Source organism: Lissotriton vulgaris, chromosome 4_1 (assembly GCF_964263255.1).
Source record: "Lissotriton vulgaris chromosome 4_1, aLisVul1.2, whole genome shotgun sequence".
NCBI classification, from domain to species: domain Eukaryota; kingdom Metazoa; phylum Chordata; class Amphibia; order Caudata; family Salamandridae; genus Lissotriton; species Lissotriton vulgaris.
Window position 1 is genome coordinate 498,656,985 of NC_141691.1, and position 22,699 is coordinate 498,679,683.

A 22,699-nucleotide genomic window follows, 5' to 3' on the forward strand; every position below is an offset into this window, starting at 1 on the left:
CAGCTTGAATGCATGAGATGTGGAATGTTGGATGTATGGAATGTTTGTGTGTTATGAATGTCAGTTGGGTGAGGGCTGAGCAGCAGGACAGCTGCTCCTGATGGGGTTAACATTATAACTTATTATCTACCATCTTAATTAAATAAAGTAACTTGCTTAATCAACGAGGAAGATCAAGCTTCTTATTGATTACATCAGCTTTATACTGTATCAGTGCTGTTATAAGCACTGTGAAACAAGGGTGCTATTTTTACACAGATTAAGGGTATTTAATTAACCGACTTCGTAAAGATGGACAGCAGAGGTGGCCTTGTGAGGATTGTCACTTCTGACTCCGAGAAGACTAGATGGCAGTGAAGGAGCCCATGCTGCTTCAACATAGAGCCCCTGGCTGGGGGTTCTGCAGGGTTTTAACCCCCTCCCGCGTATGTAGGATTCACATCCCCTGAAGGACACCCTGACTGCAGGAGTGAGCTTTGGGGAGAGGGGGGACGGGGTACCAAAAACTAATCATGGTCTGTAAATTTGAGTTTCCTCCTTCGTCGGATGGTGACGAAAGGAACCTTCAGAGGCCCGACTTGTGACTTTATCGGGATATGCTGGTATTCTAACAGACTTTTAAAAAGGGCGCCCCTGCTACAGAAACCAGTAGCTGTGTTTTTAAGTAATACACCATACAGTATACACATCCTTCATATCCTGGTTGTAATGTTATTCAATAAAAAATCCACGATTCTGTCTTGGATTGCGTCATTTGTAGCACTGCCCTTTCCAGCAGAACAGTTTGTGTAAAACCTGTGCAGTGTCTCTTAGCAAGGAAGCCCCGCCCCCTTCTTGTAATAAAAGAATAAAACATCATGTGTCTGTTTCTTTCCGTGTTTCACACTTCTGTGTTCAGATGTGTATTCGGGCCCAGTGTCATCCCATGTTCACACGATGGTGTTCATCGCCCCCATTCCCACGCTATAGAATTACTAAACAATTATACTAATGTAGACGAGGCTGTCGGCACACGGCGCCGCGAGTACCTTTTAATGTGCTCTTGCGTCGACATTCAACCCTCTTTTTTCATTCGACTCTTTCAGCTCTTGATGATGTGGCCAGGGCCGCAGATGGCGGTATAAATGTTAATGCTTGAATTTACATCTTCTCCGGAAACCGGGCAAGACGCGCTTCGCGTGTTGAGGATCAAGTGGGAGAAAAGCGAGCACGAGCATGGGTGGAAAGCAGGGGCCTGCTAACATTATGTCACTGGATAACATCCTCAATACTCCAGATTATAAAAATATGACTAAGTCACAATAATTACTTAATACTACAAAAAGTTTAGAAAAAATCCTAACACCATCTTCTCCTTGGAGGGGTGCACACACAGAGTTCATGGACCAAGAAGAATTGGGAGAAGGAGCTATCCACAACAAAAGAAGAAATGTGCCATATCCCCCACCTCTCGGTTCATTTCTCTTGTTTTAGGTGTGGGAGGACAGATACGAGCGGAGCTGCACCTCTTAGTCCGCTCTCCCAACCTCCATAAAAACTGAATTGGTGAGAAAGAGAACAAGCATTTACAATGAAACGGTCTCGCCTTTGCAAAAGTTAGAGCTATTGGTATTGGTTTTGATATTTCTGTTCTTTATTTTGCCTTCACCCCCTTTTAAAAAATCGTAATTTGTACTGCCCACTCACCCGCAGCATAATTGTGCAACCACCGCTGTTTGGCGGGTCCTTTTTCCCGATTAAGTTGCTTTGCGGCGGCCATATTGGGGGGGGGTAAAGGTACGCCCGGCGGCGCATTTCACACGCGGTGACGGTCTAGTGGTCACCAGGACGCTAGGCGTGTATTTAAGCAGGGTAAATCGAGTGAGAAGCCCTGTTTGCGACAGCTGAGCGCGCTGCGCTGGTGAATTACCATAGCTTGCCTTACTGTAGGCTTTTAATATCCCCGTTTTGATATTTCTGCTGTTCTTTATTTTGCCTTCGCCCCCTTTTAAAAACTTGTAATTTGTACTGCCCACTCACCCGCAGCATAATTGTGCAACCACCGCTGTTTGGCGGGTCCTTTTTCCCGATTCTCCTGAGTAAGTTGCTTTGCGGCGACCATATTGGGGGGGTAAGGGTACGCCCGGCGACGCATTTCACACGCGGTGACGGTCTAGTGGTCACCAGGACGCTAGGCGTGTATTTAAGCAGGGTAAATCGAGTGAGAAGCCCCGTTTGCGATAGCTGAGCGCGCTGCGCTGGTGAATTACCATAGCTTGCCTTACTGTAGGCTTTTAATATCCCTGTTTTGATATTTGTTGTTCTTTATTTTGCCTTCGCCCCCTTTTAAAAAATCGTAATTTGTACTTCCCACTCACCCGCAGCATAATTGTGCAACCACTGCTGTTTGGCGGGTCCTTTTTCCCGATTCTCCTGAGTAAGTTGCTTTGCGGCGGCCATATTGAGGGGGGAGGGGGGTGTGGGGGGGGGGGGTAAAGGTACGCCCGGCGGCGCATTTCACACACGGTGACGGTCTAGTGGTCACCAGGACGCTAGGCGTGTATTTAAGCAGGCCACATTGACGCGCAGCAGGGTCGCCGGATTTCTGCCGGAGTTATGCCAGAGTTCTGTCCGCCTGCGCCCGTCCATGCTGAGGACGCGCTGTTAGACGACGCCCACGAAGTGGATGATCTTTCTCCGGTAGCCGGTCATGTAGTTTGCTCTTATTCCCTTGCTGATCTGACTGCCTTGAAACCCTCCCCCTTACCCTGTCACCATCAATCTACCCCTGAGAACCTGGTAGGCTCTTTTTTCTGCCCTACCTGTTACAGCGACCCCCTTCCCATCTATGCTTCTGGAAGTGTACAAGTCCCCTCCATCGACGGGGTCCCCCTCCACTCAGAAAGGGGTTTTAATGCTCGTTCGCTCATTAAAAATAATATCGCTTTCCACGATTTTGTCTCGGCTAGGAATCCTGCCTGGGTTTTTATAACATATTTACAAAAAGGGGTGGTGAGGGACAGAGTCTCTGAATTAAGCAGAAAGCTCTCACCCAGTCAAGAGATCAGGGCTAGATCCAACACCGTTTTTTAGCTCACTGCACCATCCCAGTTTCAGAACCTGGCTGTATGCAAATTAGTCTGTTCCTGTCCCAGTGCATGATGGGAACAGGGCAAACCAAACTACAAAAGCCAATTCTTACACTGGGAATTTGCATATAGCCAGGTTCTGAGCTGGGATGGGGCAGTGAGATAAATAACGGTGATGGATCAAGCCCTGATCTTTGGACTGGGTAAGAGTGGTCTGTTTAACTCAGACACTCTGTTCATCACCACCCCCTTTTCTAAATCGTTTTTGGCCACTATAGGTGTGGCAGGGTATACTCAGACATGAGTCCCTTTCTCACTGCTCCATCAGGATTCAAGCAAGCCAGGCCGAAGAAGGCTGAAATGCCAGAAACCGGTCCCCGGTAGCTTGTCTCCTTTCTGGTGAAGAATTGGCTTGGTAGTTTAGTCTGCCCTGTTCCCATGATGCACTGGGCCAGGGACAGACTGATTTGCATATAGCCAGGTTCTGAGCTGGGATGGGGCAGTGAGATAAATAACGGTGATGGATCAAGCCCTGATCTTTGGACTGGGTAAGAGTGGTCTGTTTAACTCAGACACTCTGTTCATCACCACCCCCTTTTCTAAATCGTTTTTGGCCACTATAGGTGTGGCAGGGTATACTCAGACATGAGTCCCTTTCTCACTGCTCCATCAGGATTCAAGCAAGCCGGGCCGAAGAAGGCTGAAATGCCAGAAACCGGTCCCCGGTAGCTTGTCTCCTTTCTGGTGAAGAATTGGCTTGGTAGTTTAGTCTGCCCTGTTCCCATGATGCACTGGGCCAGGGACAGACTGATTTGCATATAGCCAGGTTCTGAGCTGGGATGGGGCAGTGAGATAAATAACGGTGATGGATCAAGCCCTGATCTTTGGACTGGGTAAGAGTGGTCTGTTTAACTCAGACACTCTGTTCATCACCACCCCCTTTTCTAAATCGTTTTTGGCCACTATAGGTGTGGCAGGGTATACTCAGACATGAGTCCCTTTCTCACTGCTCCATCAGGATTCAAGCAAGCCGGGCCGAAGAAGGCTGAAATGCCAGAAACCGGTCCCCGGTAGCTTGTCTCCTTTCTGGTGAAGAATTGGCTTGGTAGTTTAGTCTGCCCTGTTCCCATGATGCACTGGGCCAGGGACAGACTGATTTGCATATAGCCAGGTTCTGAGCTGGGATGGGGCAGTGAGATAAATAACGGTGATGGATCAAACCCTGATCTTTGGACTGGGTAAGAGTGGTCTGTTTAACTCAGACACTCTGTTCATCACCACCCCCCTTTTCTAAATCGTTGGGTTTTTATAACGGAAACCTGGGCTTTGGATTCATCGGGTCCTGACCTTCTAAATGCTGTCCCGGAAGGTTATGCACTACATAGATTTGACAGAGTAAAACGTAGAGGGGGGGGGGGGGGGGGGGGGGGGGGGGGGACTGGCGATTCTCTATAAATCCTCTCTTGTATGTCGCATAAAAATCCTCTCTGAGCTCTCCGATTCCTTTCAGGCCATGTACTTCTGCATTTCTTCCTCCCCCTCGACATCCTTTACGGGTCTTCTTATTTATAGGCCCCCGGGTCCTAGATCCAATTTTTGTCATGATTTGTTCAGAATTATGGAACCTTTCTTCGGTAAACCTCACTTTACTATTCTAGGGGATTTACATTTCCATCTTGACGACCTGAGTTCTAAAGACACTCTCTCTTTGACGGGCCCTCTCACGGCATGTGGTCTTCTTTATCTGGTGACCAGCCCTACTCATCTGGCAGGGCACATCCTGGACGGGGTGTTTTCCAACGACCCCAGGCTTTCCTCTGGCCCCCCGTACCACTGGTCTGGTCTGATCATTTGGCCGTGCCCTTAGAGCTGATTCTCTCTCTAGGACCCCTGACTTCCCAGGTTTCTGCCAAAAGAATCCCCAAGAGATGCCTTAGGAATATTACTAATGAGGAACTTGCCCCCCTAATAGGATCCGTGACCGATCTGGCTTCCAGAGACGCTGGTGCTGCTGCACAGGAGCTCGACACTTCCATCGCAAGAGCTGCTGATGTTCTAGCCCCAGCCTCCCTTCGCTACTCAGAAAGGGCTAAACCCTCTGCACCCTGGTTCACAGAGTCCTTGAGACTCCTGAGGCAGAAGTGTAGGAGGCAAGAGAGGAAATGGCGGAAATCCTGGGAGTCGACTGATGGAGATTGCCACAAGCGGTTACTGGGAGAGTACAAGGCCACGATCATCAAGGAAAAACAGGAGTTTTTCTCAAAACACACTATGTCCCTTTCCTCACCTAGGGAGCTCTTTAAGATTGTCGATTCCCTGTGCTCCTTACAGGAACCTGACCCTGTCGTAGGTTCGCAAGATCTCTGCGACAGGATCTCTGACTTCTTCCACTCTAAAATTGTGGATATTCACATTATGTTAGAAGCACAGAGAAAGACTCTTGATGATAATTCTAGTCATATCCAAGATAGTATAGAGCCCTGGTCTAGAGAATCTGATAAGACCCTTACGGTCTTTCCCCTCCTTACCTTGGAAGACCTGGACTCCTTGCTGAACAAAACGAAGTCGGGCTCTCTCTGGACCCCTGCCCTTTAAAGATTCTGAGGGACAGTAAGGATACCTTGTTACCACCATTACTGGAGGTGATGAATGGCGCTATCCTTCAGGGTACCTTTCCGGCAGCTTGGAAAAAGGCGATTGTTAAGCCCCTTCTTAAAAAGCCTATCCTGGACCCAGAAAACCTTAAAAACTTTAGGCCTATCTCCCTGCTCCCTGCCCCTGATAAGATGCTGGAATCTCACCTTAATTCTCATCTCACCACTTTTCTTGATTCCTCTGGCTACCTGGACCAGTCCCAACATGGGTTCAGGAAATCACACAGTACGGAATCAGCACTAACTGTGGTGATGAATAATATCCAAACTATGGTTGATCAGGACAGTCCACCTTGCTAGTCCTTTTAGATCCGACGGCAGCATTTGATACCCTGTCTCCCTCGACTTTAACAACTCGTCTGAGGGAGGTAGGGTTGCCGGGCCCAGCACGGAGTTTGCTATCTTCCTTTTTAGAACTCAGGGAGCAGAGGGTGAAGCTTGGAGAGTTCCTCTCCCCTGCTAAACCGTTGCAATGTGGGGTTCCTCAAGAGTCGGCGTTAAGTCCGACCCTGTTTAATATCTATGTGGCCCCACTTGCTAGGTTAGTTAAATCGCAGGGGATGGAGGTTGTATCATACGCAGATGATACACGGATTATGGTGTCCCTGACCCATTCGGTCAGCACCACTGCGTCCAGCTTCAGGAACTGCATGCAAGTAGTTGCAGAATGGATGATTCGAAATTCCCTGAAGCTGAATGGCGACAAAACTGAGGTGCTGATCTTTGGTAAGGACCAGGATGTCTGGTCCAATGAGTGGTGGCCTCCCTCTTTGGGAGCTTGTCCTACACCATCGCCTTCTGCCAGGAATCTTGGTGTCATCTTTGACACCTCGTTGACTATGAACCTTCAGGTAAATCGAACTGTGGCTACCTGTTGGGGAGTCATCAGGACTCTGAGGAGAATCGTCCACTATCTCTCCCCTCAGGCACGTAAACAGACTGTAGTCGCGTTGGTGTCTTCCCGACTAGATTACTGCAACGCTCTGTATGCAGACATCAATAAGGGCGATATTCAACGCCTTCAGAGTGTGCAGAACGCTGCGGCGAGATTTGTGTTGGACGCCCCCAAGTCTTTCTCTGCCACTCTAGCCAGGATGAAGCTCCATTGGCTCCCGATCCAGCAAAGAATTGTGTTTAAAATCCTATATCTGGTTTTTGGAACGCTTCTGGCAGGACCCTCAGATGCCTTAGGCTCTCTGCTAATTTCCTACTCCCCTAGCAGGAGCCTTCGTTCCTTCAACATGAATCTTCTGTGCATCCCGCGTAGTAAGAAAGTCAGATGGGGAGGCAGGGCCTTTGCCACCGTGGCCCCCCGCCTGTGGAATGCGCTCCCCTCCGACATAAAGACGCAACCTTCGTTGTCTCTCTTCAGAAAAGCATTAAAAACGTGGTGCTTCATTAAGGCTTATCAATAAGCTTGCTATGTGGACATTTTTTGGGTTAGGCGCCTTGACGCCCTTTGGGCTAAGTAGCGCAATATAAGACGGATTTCATTCATTCATTCATTGTAAATGACAACATTTTTATTTATGTGTTGGTTTTGAAAACAGATAAATAAATGACATTGTCATTTATAATGCCAAGAAAACAAGTTACTTACCTGTAACTTTAGTTCCCCAGTATTGGTAACTTTCATAGATTCCCATGCTTTGTATCATTCCCCGTCGTCGGAATGGGAGTCTCGGTAACAAAAATACCCTAGCTGTAGGTACAAAAGACAATGGAAAAAGGCCTAGGCCTCATTCCCTTTTGTAGCATATCACCCTCTTTGTGTAAAAAAGAGACCAAACTTTGGGCTCAGCCAATCAGAAGTGCCTCACCACTTAGAACCTTCCTGAAGGAACCTCAGAGCCTCAGATTTTCGTAGCCGTTGTGTACTTAGACACCATATCTGTTGTAGGCTGAGCTTTCCCCGGGGAGGTGGGTGGGCGCATGGGAATCTATGAAAGTTACCAATACTGGGGAACTAAAGTTACAGGTAAGTAACTTGTTTTCTTACCCCAGTATTGGAACTTTCATAGATTCCCATGCTTTGTATCAGAGTAGTAAGCAATTGGCAAGATAATCACATTTTGCATTGTAAATAATAGCAGTAGACAACATGACATTAGATACAAAATGTGAAAAAATGGAAGGTGGGAAGAAAGGAAAGCTCACCATTAGTGGAAGAGGTTCCTCAGGACAGCCTGTCCTACTGCTGCATCATCCTGTTGCAGAGATTCCAAGCAGTAATGCTTGGTGAAGGTGTGGACGCTGCTCCAGGTAGCAGCTCTGCAGATATCCTTAATTTGCACCCCCGCGAAGAGGGCTGTTGAAGAAGCCACAGATCTTGTGGAATGCGCTCGTATCTTTCCAGTCAGAGGTTTACCAGCAGCCTTGTGACAATGTAAGATAGCGCTTGTGATCCACCTTGAAACACCCTGTTTGGATAGTGGAAGGCCTTTACTTGGTCCCCCGAAGGCCACAAACAGTTGAGAAGATTTTCGAAAGTCTTTAGTACGTTGCAAATAAAATTTTAAGCATCGCTGCACATCCAACGAATGCAATGCTTTTTCCGCTGGCGTGGAAGGCTGAGGGAAGAATGTTTTCAGAATGACCGGTTCATTCAAGTGGAAATCCGAGGGAACCTTTGGCATGAACCTAGGGTTAGCCCTCATGATGCCAGTGTTCCTCTTGAATTGAAGGAAAGGTTCTTGAATGGTCAAAGCCTGTAATTCCCCTACACGCCGAGCCGACGTGAGAGCAAGGAGAAGAGCCAATTTCCACGAAAGATATTTGATGTCAGAACGATGGACTGGTTCAAAAGGGCCCTTCATGAGTTGGGAAAGGACCAGATTCAAATGCCATGTTGGAGGAGGCGGTCTCACCGGTGGATAGACCCTGAACAGGCCCTTAAGAAATTGCTTGATTATTCTGGAAGACCATAATGAAGGCCCAGAGTCTGTCCTTCTGAATCGTGACAAAGCAGCCAAATGGACCTTAATTGATGAATGGGCTAGACCAGACTTGGCCAAAGACAGCAGGTAAGGGAGGATCTGATGAGGTTTGGAATTGAATGGATCAATGTGTTGCTTTCGACACCAACAACAGAATCTTTTCCACCTAAGGCGGTAAGTTTTGTTAGTTGAAGGAGCCCTTGCTTGGGACAGAACTTCCCTAACCTCCTTTGACAATGGCAGGTTCATAAATTCTCGCTGTTCAGGAGCCATGCAGTCAGGTGTAACGACTGAGGGTCTGGATGCAAAATCTGTCCTTCGGACATCGTGAGAAGATCCGGCAGAATCCGTAGAGGCAAGGGAGGAGCTATCGACAACAGATGGAGCTCCGTGAACCAGAACTGCCTCGGCCAAGCCGGGGCTATGAGGATCATCCTGCATGGTTCCACCTTGAGTTTCTTGATTAGTCGTGGTATCAGAGGAATGGGAGGAAAAGCGTAGACAAATGTCTTCGACCAGGCTATCGAAAGCGCATTTCCCAGTGAATCTTGATGGGGAAGCCTGCTTGCGTAAGACCGGCATTTCTTGTTGGTCGGAGTGGCAAAAAGGTCGATGTCCGGCCTTCCCCACCAGCTGAAGACTTGTTCCAAGACTTCCTGATTCAACTCCCATTCGTGGCTGACCGAGGATGACCTGCTCAGTCTGTCGGCGTTTTCGTTTAGGACGCCAGGCAAGTGTTCTGCCATCAGAGACATCTTGTGTTGGATCGCCCATTCTCAGACCTGCTGGGCTTCTCGTGATAATGGGCGCGATCTGGTCCCTCCTTCCTTGTTCACATAGTGCATGGCCGTGGTGTTGTCCGTCCTGATAAGCACTTGTGAACCTTCCAGGCGAGGAAGAAACGCTTGCAGAGCCAGTCGTATCGCCCTGAGTTCTAACAAATTGATGTGGAGGTGTTTTTCCTGGGGTGACCAATGACCACTTGCCATGTAGGTCCTGCAGCACTGCTCCCCAACCCTCCAATGACGAGTCCGTCGTTATCACCTGTGGAGACGGGTCGCTTGCGAAGGATAGGCCTTGGGACAAGTTGTTTTGGTCTGTCCACCAGAAGGCCGCGTCCTTCATCTCCGGAGTGATAGCCACTCTGTCGTCGAACGAACCGTGGACTTGCTTCCATTGATTGTCCAGTTGTTCCTGCAAGGGACGCATCCTTAGTCTGCAATGGGGGATTAGTGGAATACACGATGATATTACTCCCAGCAGAGACTTGTAGCGGCGTACTGAAAGAGACTTTCTTGTTTGTAAGTCTTGGGCCATGGTTTGTAATTTCTGCCTCCTTTCCAGAGTAGGAAAAGCTTGTGAAAGCTTTGAGTCCAAGATGGCTCCCAGAAACCGAGCTCTCCTGGACAGGATCTGGCAAGATTTATCGTCGTTTAGAGTGAGACCCAGGTTCTGAAATAAATTGGTACATGCTTGAACCGCCCGTAGCGCTGCTTCTCTGGATGGAGCTTTTAGTAACCAGTCGTCCAGATAGGGGAAGACCTGAAACTTGTGCCTTCGCAGGAAAGCTGCTACTGGCGCCAATACCTTTGTGAATATTCTTGGGGCTGAGCGGAGTCCAAAGGGTAAAACCCTGAATTGGTAATGGCTCTTGGCTACTGTGAATCGCAGAAACCTTCTGTGCGCTGGGTGAATCGGAACGTGAAAATAGGCATCCTCGAGATCGAGCGTGGCCATGTAATCCCCCGGGCTGATCAGCTTCAAAATGTCCTGGAGGGACACCATCCGGAAGGACAGAGAAATGAGATAGGTGTTTAGCACCCTGAGGTCTAAAATGGGGCGCCACTTGTCGAGCGTCTTCTTCACCAGGAAGAACCTGGAATACAATCCTTGGCCTCTTTGGTTCGATGGAACTGGCTCTATCGCCCCTTTTCGGAGCATTTGTTGAACTTCGAGCCGAAGGAGACGCTGGTGTTTTGAAGGAGTGGCTGCCGGGGGCTTGGGTGGAGGAACTTGTGTGAACTCTAAGGTATGCCCTTTCCGAATGATGTTGAGCACCCAACGGTCCGATGTTATCAGGGACCAGTTGTGAAGGTATTTGTTGACCCTGCCTCCAACTGATGACTTCCTGGAGGAGGGTCCAGTAGGAAGAGCCAGAAGGCCGCTATTGGCGCTTGGACGAATCTCGTCCTCGTGCCCCTTGCTTTCCTTTGCCGTAAGGCCTGGAGTAGTTGGAAGACTGGCCTTGCCGCTGCTGGTAAGACTGACGGTGTTGTTGGGAACCGGATCCTGTGTTGGAATATCGTTGTTGTTGGAAGGATCCTCTATAAGTACCACCCCTGCCTCTGGATCCCTTGAAAGGAGACTTTCTGTACTGAAGTGTTCCTAGAAACCTAGCGGTCTCTGTGTCCCTTTTAATATCCTGCAGGGTGTCGTCAATAAGTTTGCCGAACAGTGCTTCTCCATCAAAGGGGAGATCCAAGACTTTATTCTGGACCTCGGGCCGGAACCAAGTAGCTTTAAGCCATCCTTGGCGACGGAGTACTGCTGCTCCCGCCAGTGAACGGAATGCAGTAGTTGCAATATCCATTGCACAATCGATGATTTCCATCTACGTCGCCTCTCCCTCCTGTAAAATCTTCTTTGCCTCCGACATAGATTCAGGAGGTAGCTGGTCAAGGTACGGGGTGATATCGCACCAGAGTTGACGGTCGTACCTGCCCAGGATCGCTAAGGAATTAGCCGCTCGCACTAGCAAACTTGCCATCGATGAGAATCTTTTTCCCACGTTATCTAACCTCCGCCCTTCCTTGTCCGGAGGAGTTGTCAGTGGTGCCGAAGGGTTGCGCGATTTCCTCTGCGCTGCCTGCAAGATCACAGAGTCTGGCCTTGGATGACCTGTCAAGGCCGCAGGGGCATCATCGGTCGCTTTGTACTTTTTTTCCAAACGCGGTAGCACCGGGACCACCGTCGCCGGGTGTTGCATTGTCTTTAAGCCCTCTTTCCATAGGTGATCCACGATAGGAATAGACCTGGCAGTCTTTCGAAAGGGTTCCTTAAAGTCATATAAGAAACAATCTGTTGTAACTTTAGGCATTGCCAATTTAAATCTTGCCGCCGCTCTCTCCATCAGCTGATGGAAGCCCCCAACATCCGCTGGCGGGGAGTCCGCCGGGTCCGGATTTGGCGATGCGGGATTGTCAATAACGTATTCATCATATTCCGTGTCGGGATTAGAGACATGATCCGATTGCTGGTCCTCATCCGAGGATTCATCAACATCATGAGTCCCTGGCAAGCCAGAGGAATCCTGGTGGACGGACGCTTGAGGCTGTGGAGAAGTTGGAGCCGAGAAAGTAGGTGGCACTAATGAAGCCTGAAGCCTTGAAGGTGTAGCAGGCGTTGATGTATTTGGCAGAGGTCTACTGGCCTTAGACTTATAGTGCTGTAGCATCTTATGTAGATCTTGCAGGAAAGATGTTGGTACTGAAACCATTTCCTGTTCAGGTGGCAGCTGCTGCTGCTGACTATGACCATGTTCCTCGTGGCCGTATTCGCCCTCCGAGTCAGTGTCCTGGCATTTGACAAATAGTTGGGAAGGACTATTGGCATAGCTATATGCATCTTGTTCATCCTCCTCTGATTCTCCCTCTTGAAGGAGCATGGTAGGTAACAGAGGGGACACCGTCCTTGGAGAAGTCATCTCTGGCGTGATCCGCGTCACCGAAATGGTAATTTGCTTTTCTGTGGACAATATTGTGGGTTCCGTAGTCGACGGTTGTATATACGCCGTCGAGATAGGGGTCGTGGTCGTCGTTGACGATGAAACTGTCGACACGCCAGCCGTTGTCATAGTCACTGTAGTAGTCGTCGACGCCCTCGTCGAAGAGACCGCAGTCGTCGACACCGTCATCATCGTCGTCGACGGGACTCTCGCCGTCGACACCGTCGTCGTAGTCGTCGACGGGGCTTTCGTCGTCGACGGGGCTTTCGTCGTCAACGGGGCTCTCGTCGTCGACGGGACCTTCGACGTCGACGGGGCCTTAGTCGTTGACGGGGTCTTAGACGGCTCCTTCGTCGACACCTTTGAAGCTGGTACCTTCGTTGTCGGCGTCTTCAGTTTCTCCGTCGACGGCGAGGACTCCGCCGTCGACGGTCGCGACGTCGACGAACCTCCAGTCGACGGAGTCTTCGATGTTCTCGTCGACGGGCCTCCCGCTGTCGACGTCTTCGTCGTCGAGGACCTAGAAGTCCTCTCAGAAGACTGGCAAGAAGGTGTTTTGAAGGCTGTGGCAGTCTTCTCACCTGTAGAAGGCGTAGAAGGTCCATCCCTCTCCTTTGCACTTCCGTGAGGAGATTTGCTGGGACCTGGGCTCTCAGACTCACTGGGGGTCTTTTTTGAGGCCTTAGAAGATCTTCCCACCGAAGTAGAAGGGGAACCCCTACCCCTTTTCACTGACCTTCTTGTAGAAGACATCGATCCAGCATCCTCACTGTCACTGGAGACAGTATCCTTCCTTGATTTAAGCTTTTGCAGCCATGTCAGGAGCCTACCCTCACGGTCCCGGAGGGTCTTGGCAGAAAAAGTGCGACAGATTGAACAGTCAGCAGCCTGGTGGTCCGGATAGAGGCAATAAATGCAGTCCTTATGCTTATCCTCCACAAAAAGCCTTTTCTTGCCACAGGAGGAACAAGGCTTGAAAAGGGCTTTTTTCTTCTCAATTTCCGACATCCTGGAAGGTAGGAACAATCCTGAAGAGAATCTGAAGAAAAATCCTGTAGCAAAATCCTGAAGAAATCCTTTAGAAGAGTAGAAGTTGAGCAGAGCTCAAAGGAGACTCCCTAGCACAACGTGCGGTAGAAAATCTGAGGCTCTGAGGTTCCTTCAGGAAGGTTCTAAGTGGTGAGGCACTTCTGATTGGCTGAGGCCAAAGTTTGGTCTCTTTTTTTCACAAAGAGGGTGATATGCTACAAAAGGGAATGAGGCCTAGGCCTTTTTCCATTGTCTTTTGTACCTACAGCTATGGTATTTTTGTTACCGAGACTCCCATTCCGACGACGGGGAATGATACAAAGCATGGGAATCTATGAAAGTTCCAATACTGGGGTAATAGGTTAATCTCTCACAAATGCGAGACCTGTTGCATTTGCACCCACACACACACACACACAGACATAGGGAGACACACACACAGAGCCACACACACACACAGACACATAGGGAGACACACACACAGAGCCACACACGCACACAGAGCCACACACACAGAGCCCCAGACACACACACACAGAGCCACACACAGACACAGAGCCCCAGACACACACACACAGAGCCACACACAGACACAGAGCCCCAGACACACCTACACAGAGCCACACACACAGAGCCCCACACAGAGCCACACACAGTGCCCCCCACACACACAGAGCCCCCCACACACAGAGCCCCACCCACACACAAAGAGCCACACACACACAGAGCCACACCCACAAATCACAGAGCCCCCCCCACACACACAGAGCCCCCCACACACACACAGAGCCCCCCACAAATAACAGAACCACGCCCACAAATAACAGAGCCACGCCCACAAATAACAGAGCCACGCCCACAAATAACAGAGCCACGCCCACAAATAACAGAGCCACACACACAAATAACAGAGCCACACACACAGAGCCCCCCACACACACAGAGCCCCACCCACACACAAAGAGCCACACACACACAGAGCCACACCCACAAATCACAGAGCCCCCCACACACACACAAAGCCCCACACACACAGAGCCCCACACACACAGAGCCCCACACACACAGAGCCCCACACACACACAGAGCCCCACACACACAGAGCCCCACACACACAGAGCCCCACACACACAGAGAGCCCCCCCCACACACACACAGAGCCCCACACACACACACACAGAGCCCCACACACAGAGCCCCCCACACACACATAGCCCCACACACAGAGCCCCTCACACACACACATAGCCCCACACACAGAGCCCCCCCCACACACACAGAGCCCCACACACCAGAGCCCCCCACACACACATAGAGCCCCACACACAGAGCCCCCCATACACACACACACAGAGCCACACAAACAGAGCCACACACACAGAGCCACACACACAGAGCCACACACACAGAGCCACACACACAGAGCCACACACACAGAGCCACACACACAGAGCCACACACACAAATCACACAGAGCCACACACACAGAGCCCCCCCCACACACACACAGCCCCCCACACAAACCCACACACAGAGCCACACCCACAAATCACACAGAACCACAAACACACACACAGAGCCACACATACACACCAGCCCCCCCCACACACAGAGCCCCCCACACACACAGAGCCTCACACACACGCATAGCCCCACACACACACACACACACAAAGCCCGCCCCCCACACACACACAGGGCCCCACACACACAGAGCCACACCTACAAATCACACATTCATACACACAGAAGCACATGCACAGACACAAGGACTCGCGCATGCACACAGAAGCTGACAAAACATTCAAGTCACTTGCCTTGAAGGCTGGTACTCTAGAATATCGACTTGAGGGACGTAGAACAACCGAACAATCACAAACAGCTTTTGTGATTTATCTGTTGTGCGTAACACGACGGATAATTGAACGACTTCTCAGTGTGTGTGATTTTTTTTTTAACTCGATCGGGTGGAGATTAAGTCACGAGAGCGTAGGCAGCCAAAACGAGGGAAAATGTGCAAGAGCCTCACAGCACCTCGGAGCAGCAGTGGTTTCATTATAAATCTCTTGAGGAAAGCAGGCCTGCTGGCGTAAAAGGTTAAGGAGGGGGCACTGCTTGGTGTCCTGCAGGAGGAGCCGCTCTCTCTGTCAGTGCTCCGGGCTGCTGTGCTGGCGGTGAGGTGTCCGGGGCTCCCTCGCTTTCAAGGACTTCACAAAAAGCCTTGGAGGGCGCGCTGCCACTGGATAGCAGCATTTCATCCCGAGGGGGTGCATCCTGCCTGAAGCCACATTCACCCAGGGCTGACGGACGCCAGCATTTCCTGCGCTGGCCTAAGGTAAAAAGGGTCCCTGTGAGGTGCTGGTCACAGCGCTTGCATGACAACCTGTGTAAGGGCTCAACTAAACGAGCCAAGAGTTTACAAGGGAAGTCGTCACCCCTGGCAAGCCACGTCGAGAGTGCCAGCATTGTCCGGGACATCCCGGGTGCAGTGTGACCATGTAACCTCTGCAAACTGCCCCCGTCTCCAGCCCAGAGCCCCCGTAGCACAGACCGCGCAGGAACGGCGACGGGCAGCAGGAACAGAAGGGCGGCAGGAAGTGCTGCAAGGAGCCGGCGATGTATTTGCCCTTTTCCTCAGTCACAGGTTTGCCTACCAGTTTGGATTCTGGAGAGGGACCTGGGAAAACAAAGGAATCCTAATCTCCTGTGGCAGACTGGGACTGAAACGGATTAACAAGGGGGATGTGGGAGTCTAATGTTTACTGCTAAAGGGCCACACAATGCAGAAGGGGTCCATCCTGACAGATTATCCAGCTGACCAGTTGAGTGGTCTTCGCTGAACATTATAGGAGCAGTGGATGAAAAGAGACCCTTTATTAAGTATTACATTTTATTAACAATCTAATTTTTTTGATATCTGGACAAAAAGGGAATCACTCTTGTTTCTTCTGCAGTGCCTGTGATGAAACAGGTGACATCACATGCATATCGATAAGGCAGCCTTGAACTTAGCAGCAGGTCACTTTACCCAGATGGGATCGGGCACAAGCGAACGCCCTTCCCCTAAACCCAGACGACAGAAAGAAATGTAAAAATTCTAGGTCCAGGCGCAAATAACTTCATAACGAATATTTAGGCCAGGAGGGCTTGCAGGGACACCTTTTCATTAGATATATTTACATCATAGGGGCAGTTAAGAGGTTAATTAAATCTTCACTTGGTTGTTAATACACGGTAAAGGGTCCTAAAGATACAAGCAGTCATTTTTTTAAAAAACGTAAGTCTAGGGCACATTCTCTTTCAATGTTATCTCTGTAATGTTTTGCAACAATAAAAGCTACAATTTTTAACAAAAACCTTCTCGTCAACAGCTAGAAAGCTTGTAACTTGTTCGCTATACCATCCACATAATAGTTTTCCTTTATGCATGCAAGTTCTCTTCTTTTAGAGTCTGGCAACAGTTTGTTAAGTTCTGATCCCGGGCGTTTCCTGAAACAGTAACTCTACTGCTTTGCAGAGACACTCTTGGGGCCTCAAGGGGATCTATCCAGCCTTGACTCCAGCTCCCCAGGCCAAGCATGCAGTAACAATTATAGGTTTTGGGTCGCTCCCAAACGTAGGGGTGATTCCTAAAGTCCTCCCCGTATCAATGAGCCTGCAGACAGTTCGTAATCATTAGTGGTGCACATGTAGATGAAGTTAACCTCAACGAACCAGGATTATCTTTGCAAGATTGAGATTAAATGCTGCTAGAAGGCCTTGAGACGAAACCAATGAACCTTGGAAGCACACCATAACACAAATGAGAAAAAGGCACTGTGGATACTTACCCGTGGACTGCCCGCCGAGACTGAAAGTAGCTGCTGGCTGTGCACTCGATACTCCTGTAGAAGCTGGGGTAGGGACGCCAAAGGGTAAGCCTGTTGCAGTTGCTGGCTGAGCTGCAGTACTAGTGGCGTTCATTCCAAAACCGGAGGGGTTCCCAGACATCGCATTTGAGAAAGAAAAGCCTCCTGTTGCAGCTGGTGGGGCAGCAGGCTGGGTGGTGGCAGCAGGGGCACCAAATGAAAAGCCAGTGGGAGCAGTAGTCTGACTGGCTTGCATTGAGCTGGGTGCTGCATTAGTGGAGAGCCCAAAACCACCTAGCGGTGCAGTGGGCTGCGAGGCATTAGTACCTCCCAAATTCAATTTAGGTGTATTTGACCTAAACAAATAAAAAAAAAAAGCATATGTGGAGATCAATACTTTTATTCCACTTATAGCCATTCAAAAATGTTTCAAATCTGCTTCAAGATTGTGCACACTTTAGCTACAAATTATCCGAATCATATAGAATATATGTTTCAACTCAAAGTACACATTAGGGAGTACTAAGTTGGCTCAAACTAAATTAGTATGCAGGTACACCAAAGCGTTTTTATTTTAGGTTTTCACATATCACATTCAGCAGAGTTCTTTATAGAACAGCTCTACAACACATAGCAGAGATCCTTCAAGGCATCACTTTTAAATTATTCTGCTCACGCGACAACCTGGGTGTTACCATTTTTTTTGCCCTAGCTGCAGATCCAACATGAACACTAGAATTAACAAAGTTCAGATTCTTTATATTATGTATGCAAGCGAGAAACCAGATAATTTTCGCGTTTCAACAAACTGTGTATGTTTTGTCAGCCAAAAGGCTTGCGAGTGTGTTGGTGAAGCTACCTTAATTGCATGCAGTTGTCCCTTTATTTTAGTCACCAAGTAGGAAATTACTTAATTGAAATGCAAAAAGAACAATAGATGGACAGAATGCAGAACAATGTCATACATTCACCCCAGTACAGAGATCTGGGCCTAAATCCATAGTTTTTTTGCTCACCATGCCATTCCAGTTTGGACCCAGCCATATGCAAATCAGTCTTGACCCTGCGCCCAATGGGAACAGTCCAGCCCAAACTGCCAGGCTAGGTCCTCCCTGGACTGGAAACAAGCATCCTAGGACCGGTTTCAGGCTCATACATTCACCCCAGTACAGAGATCTGGGAAGTGGGTCTCTTGCTCACTGTGCCACTGGATAAGCTAGCCTGGCTTAAGAAGGGTGACATATCCTGAACCCGCTCCCAGGATGCTGGTTTCCGGTCCAGGGAGGACCTGGCCTAGCAGTTCGGTCTGGACTGTTCCCATGGGGCACTGGGTCAAGACTGATTTGCATATGGCTGGGTCAAAACTGGGGTGGCGTAGTGGGCAAAAGAACAATGGATTTAACCCTGATCTTTTGACTAAGGGAGAATGTTTGCATTGTCAGCATCCCGTCCATCATTTGTTTGATGTAACACCACTTAATTGAAAGCACAAAATGAATTAAGAAAGTGTCTTTGAAACTGTTCTCGTTATTCAGGTCATCCGCAGGACTCCGATGACCAACAGTTCTCGCTTTTCAGGACATCCGCAGGGCCCGATGCCCAAACAGAGAAAGCCATACTCCTCAACCAATACAATGACAAGAAACTGCAAGGGGTAACTCTCCAGTACTTGATATATTTAAAAGAATGAATAGTGTTTTGCTGAATATGATCGTTCTTTCACACTGGCCAACATGTAAAGTTGATGAGATCCCATGTCATGGCATACCTAGGCTACTGGATTATCATTCATACTGGTCTACAATTACGTGTTTCTTGTCATATTTGTTGTTTTGGTGCATTTAAATATGATATGCAATTTTCCTCAAGTAATTAAGTCCACTTACCCCAGACTGGCAAGGATAAGCCTAATATCCCTTACAGAAATCTGGTTCTAATTTTTGGAGCTAGACTTTTCAACTTTGACAAGCCTGAAACCTCCTCAACGCCCTGATTTAGCAATTATTAATTATCAAAAACACAATCAAAATACCATTGACACAAATAGAAAGGATCTTCCATTCACTAGAAAAGGGTAGTTACGCTTTATTCAACAGTCTTCACACACTCTCTCCTTGGCTTTTGAACAAAATGCAAAAACAGTTTATGAGCTGAAAATGATGGGTAATAAACTTGTCACATATAGCTCTGCAATATGAATAAGTGAAGTACAGCAAACGAATTGTAGAACACTTTACTGACAAAACACGGTCCAACGCAGTGCTTTAAGAAGAGTCTGAAAAACATGGTGTCTAAGGCACCAAACATTTTGGCAGAGAATGATGTATCCACTAGTACAGAATGTTGTAATACATAAATAAGATTATGTTACTTACCCTGCAAGCATCTGTTCTTGGCATGTAGAGCTGTAGATTCACATGCTTTGCATACTCCTGCTAGCTAGTATTGGGTCCAGATGTTTGCAAGTTGTTTTTCTTTGAAGAAGTCTTACCCAGTCACAAAGTAGGGGGGACTCCTCCTTTCGGTGATATTGCGCATGGGCATCGACTCCACTGATAGATTTTTTTCCCGCAAGAGGGTGAGAATGGAGTAAGTAACTGAAAATAGACATGTTCATGCGTTTGTAATGTAAATTATGAGATCTGCAACAACTACAGGTGCCCGGAGAGGTGGGAGGAGGCATGTAAATCTATAGCTCTACATGCCAAGAACAGAAGCTTACACAGTAAGTAACATAATCCGTTCGAGGCATGTGTGCTGTAGGTACACATGCTTTGCATAGATTATATAGCAGTAGTCTCCCAAAGCGGCTGACGTGCTAACACATCAGGTTTGCTTAAAGAGATTTTACAATCTTCATTTGCAGTAAATAGTACTAAAATAAAAGTAAAAACACATTGTTAATTTTTAAATGTTTTTTAAACAAACTTAATTGAAATGAAATGAGTTGTTTTGATGTGCTTTGTAATGGTGCTTTCTTCTGTATTCTTAGCTCAATTGCAAAGATTGTTATCAATCACGCAATAAAGAATCTTCTACTTTTTTTTCTACCACACAATATTTAGTAAATGTGTGTGGTGGGGACCAGGTTGCTGACTTACAAATGTCAGCTATAGGAATGTTACCTAAAAAGGCCATGCATGCTCCTATTTTATGAGTGGAATGTCCTCTAGGAGGTATAGATAAAGTTCTTTTAGCATAGCAAGTTTGAGTGCATTTAACAATCCCATTTTAAAAGTACCAGATGTAGAGATAGGATTGCCTTTGTGAGGTGTAGCAAATGCAACAAACAGTTGCTTTGTCTTACGAAAATGTCTTCTTTCAATATAGTATAAAAAAACGCTCTCCAGATATGAGCCATTTCTGCTACTGAATAAGGTTGAGGAAAGAACACCGGTAACTCAACTGATTGGTTAATATGAAAAGCAGAAACTACTTTTGGAAGGAATGTTGGGTTGGTGCGAAGAACTCTATCTTTATGAAGCTCAAAGAAGGGTTCTTCTAAGGTTAATGCCTGTAGCTCACCAACTCTCCGTAATGAAGTGATAACATTGAGGAATGCAACCTTCCATGAAAGAAATTGTAATGGAAAATTGTGTAATGGCTCCAAAGGTGGACCCATGAGTCTTGCAAGCACAATGTTCAGATTCCAAACTGATGTAGGAAGTATTTTGGGTGGTATAACTCTTTTCAGGCTCTCCATAAAGGCTTTAGTTACTGGAACCTTGAACAAAGATAAATGTTGTCTGTTTTGCAAATATGCGGCTACTGCTGTATGGTGCAATTGAATGGATTTGTAGGCTAGACCAGATCGTTTTAGATGCAAAAGGTAACAAATAATATTTTGAATAGAGTCATCTAGTGGATAAATATTGTTGTTGCTACAATATACAACAAATATTTTCCATCTTGCTGCATAACATGCTCTGGTGGTAGGCTTTCTTGCTTCTTTAAGAATAGTCATACAATCTGGGACAAAATTTAAGTATCCAAACTCTATGACTTCAGGAGCCAACTCACTATACTTCGCTCCTTGGGGTTTGGGTGTCTGATTTACCCATGGTTCTGAGTGAGAAGGCTGGAATTGAGAAGCAACTTTTGATGTGGAACCACGGATAGTTCCAAGAGTGTGGTGACTCACAGTTGACGGGCTCATGTGGGAGCCACCAAAATCAGTGTGAGCGATGTTTGTCTGAGCTTCCGAACCAAAAATGGAAGGAGGGAGAGAGGCAGAAAAGTGTAGGCAAGAAATGCGTTACTTACCTGTATCTGCAGTTATCCAGCATTGGTGTCTTTCATAGATTCACATGCCTGAATCATTCCCAGTCGTCGAGACGGGAGTCTCCGGTACATAGAAAAGTAATGTCCTATAGACATACATAGAGAATAGTAGGCCTAGAGGCCTCACCTTAGTAACATATCCATGTCCTATTGTAAAAAGGACCAAACTATAGAGAAGAGCCAATCAGCTGCCACCTCCCTCTAGAACCTTCCAGTCAGGAGCCTCAGTCCTTCAGATTTTCGTACGCACTAAGCTAAGTAGGCGTGGTACTGAGAGAATTAGGTGAGTCCTTCCAGGGAAGGCGCGAGGGTTGCATGTGAATCTATGAAAGACACCAATACTGGATAACTGCAGTTACAGGTAAGTAACGCATTTCTTATCCAGTATTATGGGTGTCTTTCATAGATTCACATGCCTGAATCAGAGTAGCAAGCAATGCAGAGTGCAAATTTCTGATGGAACAGCATATACAAGTCCTTAGATGATACACATCATGTGAGCATGAACCATCATTAGACATCCACAGTAAGTATTAGTAAAGAAATGTGCATATCAGAGTAGGATGGAGGAACGGAGTAAGGCTCACCTTACTGAAATAGATGGCATAACACTGTTTGTCCTACTGCTGCATCATGCATCAGCTCTGTATCCAGGCAGTAGTGCCTAGTGAAGGTATGCAGCGACTTCCATGTTGCCGCCCTGCAAATGTCAAAGACTAGCGCTCCTGCAAAGAGAGCCATAGAAGTGGACATAGCTCTCGTGGAGTGCGCTCTCACTTTGGAATGCAATGGCTGTCCAGCTTGGTCATGACAGAAAGCAATGGCTGCAGAAATCCATCTGGAGATGTTCTGCTTGGTAAGTGGTAGACCTTTCCTAGGTCTGCTGTAAGCTACGAATAGCTGGTTAGATTTCCTGAATGTTTTCGTTTTGTCAATGTAAAACTTCAAGCATCGTTAGAGATCCAAAGAATGTAGCGATCTCTCAGCTGCCGTGCTTGGGTTTGGAAAGAAGGAACGCTGAACCACAGATTCATTTAGGTGGAAGACCGACAGGACTTTTGGGATAAACCTAGGATTGGTTCTCAGGAGAGGTTCTGTGGAGAAGTGTGGCTCACTGGTTAGAGCAGGCAGACCCTGAAGCAGAGGTCAGACCCGGGAC

At 47.9% G+C, this 22,699-nt stretch overlaps 1 protein-coding gene across 2 annotated transcripts in view; it reads right to left on the reverse strand.

Annotated features, from left to right (window-relative positions):
* NUP62CL (nucleoporin 62 C-terminal like) overlaps positions 1-22,699 on the reverse strand; it is a 325,577-nt gene that overhangs the window by 175,232 nt on the left and 127,646 nt on the right. For both annotated transcript variants that reach the window (XM_086964653.1, XM_086964652.1), the window contains exon 3: positions 17,242-17,615. In XM_086964653.1, the coding sequence (XP_086820779.1) occupies positions 17,242-17,615 (374 nt within the window). The remainder of the gene's footprint in view (positions 1-17,241; positions 17,616-22,699) is intronic.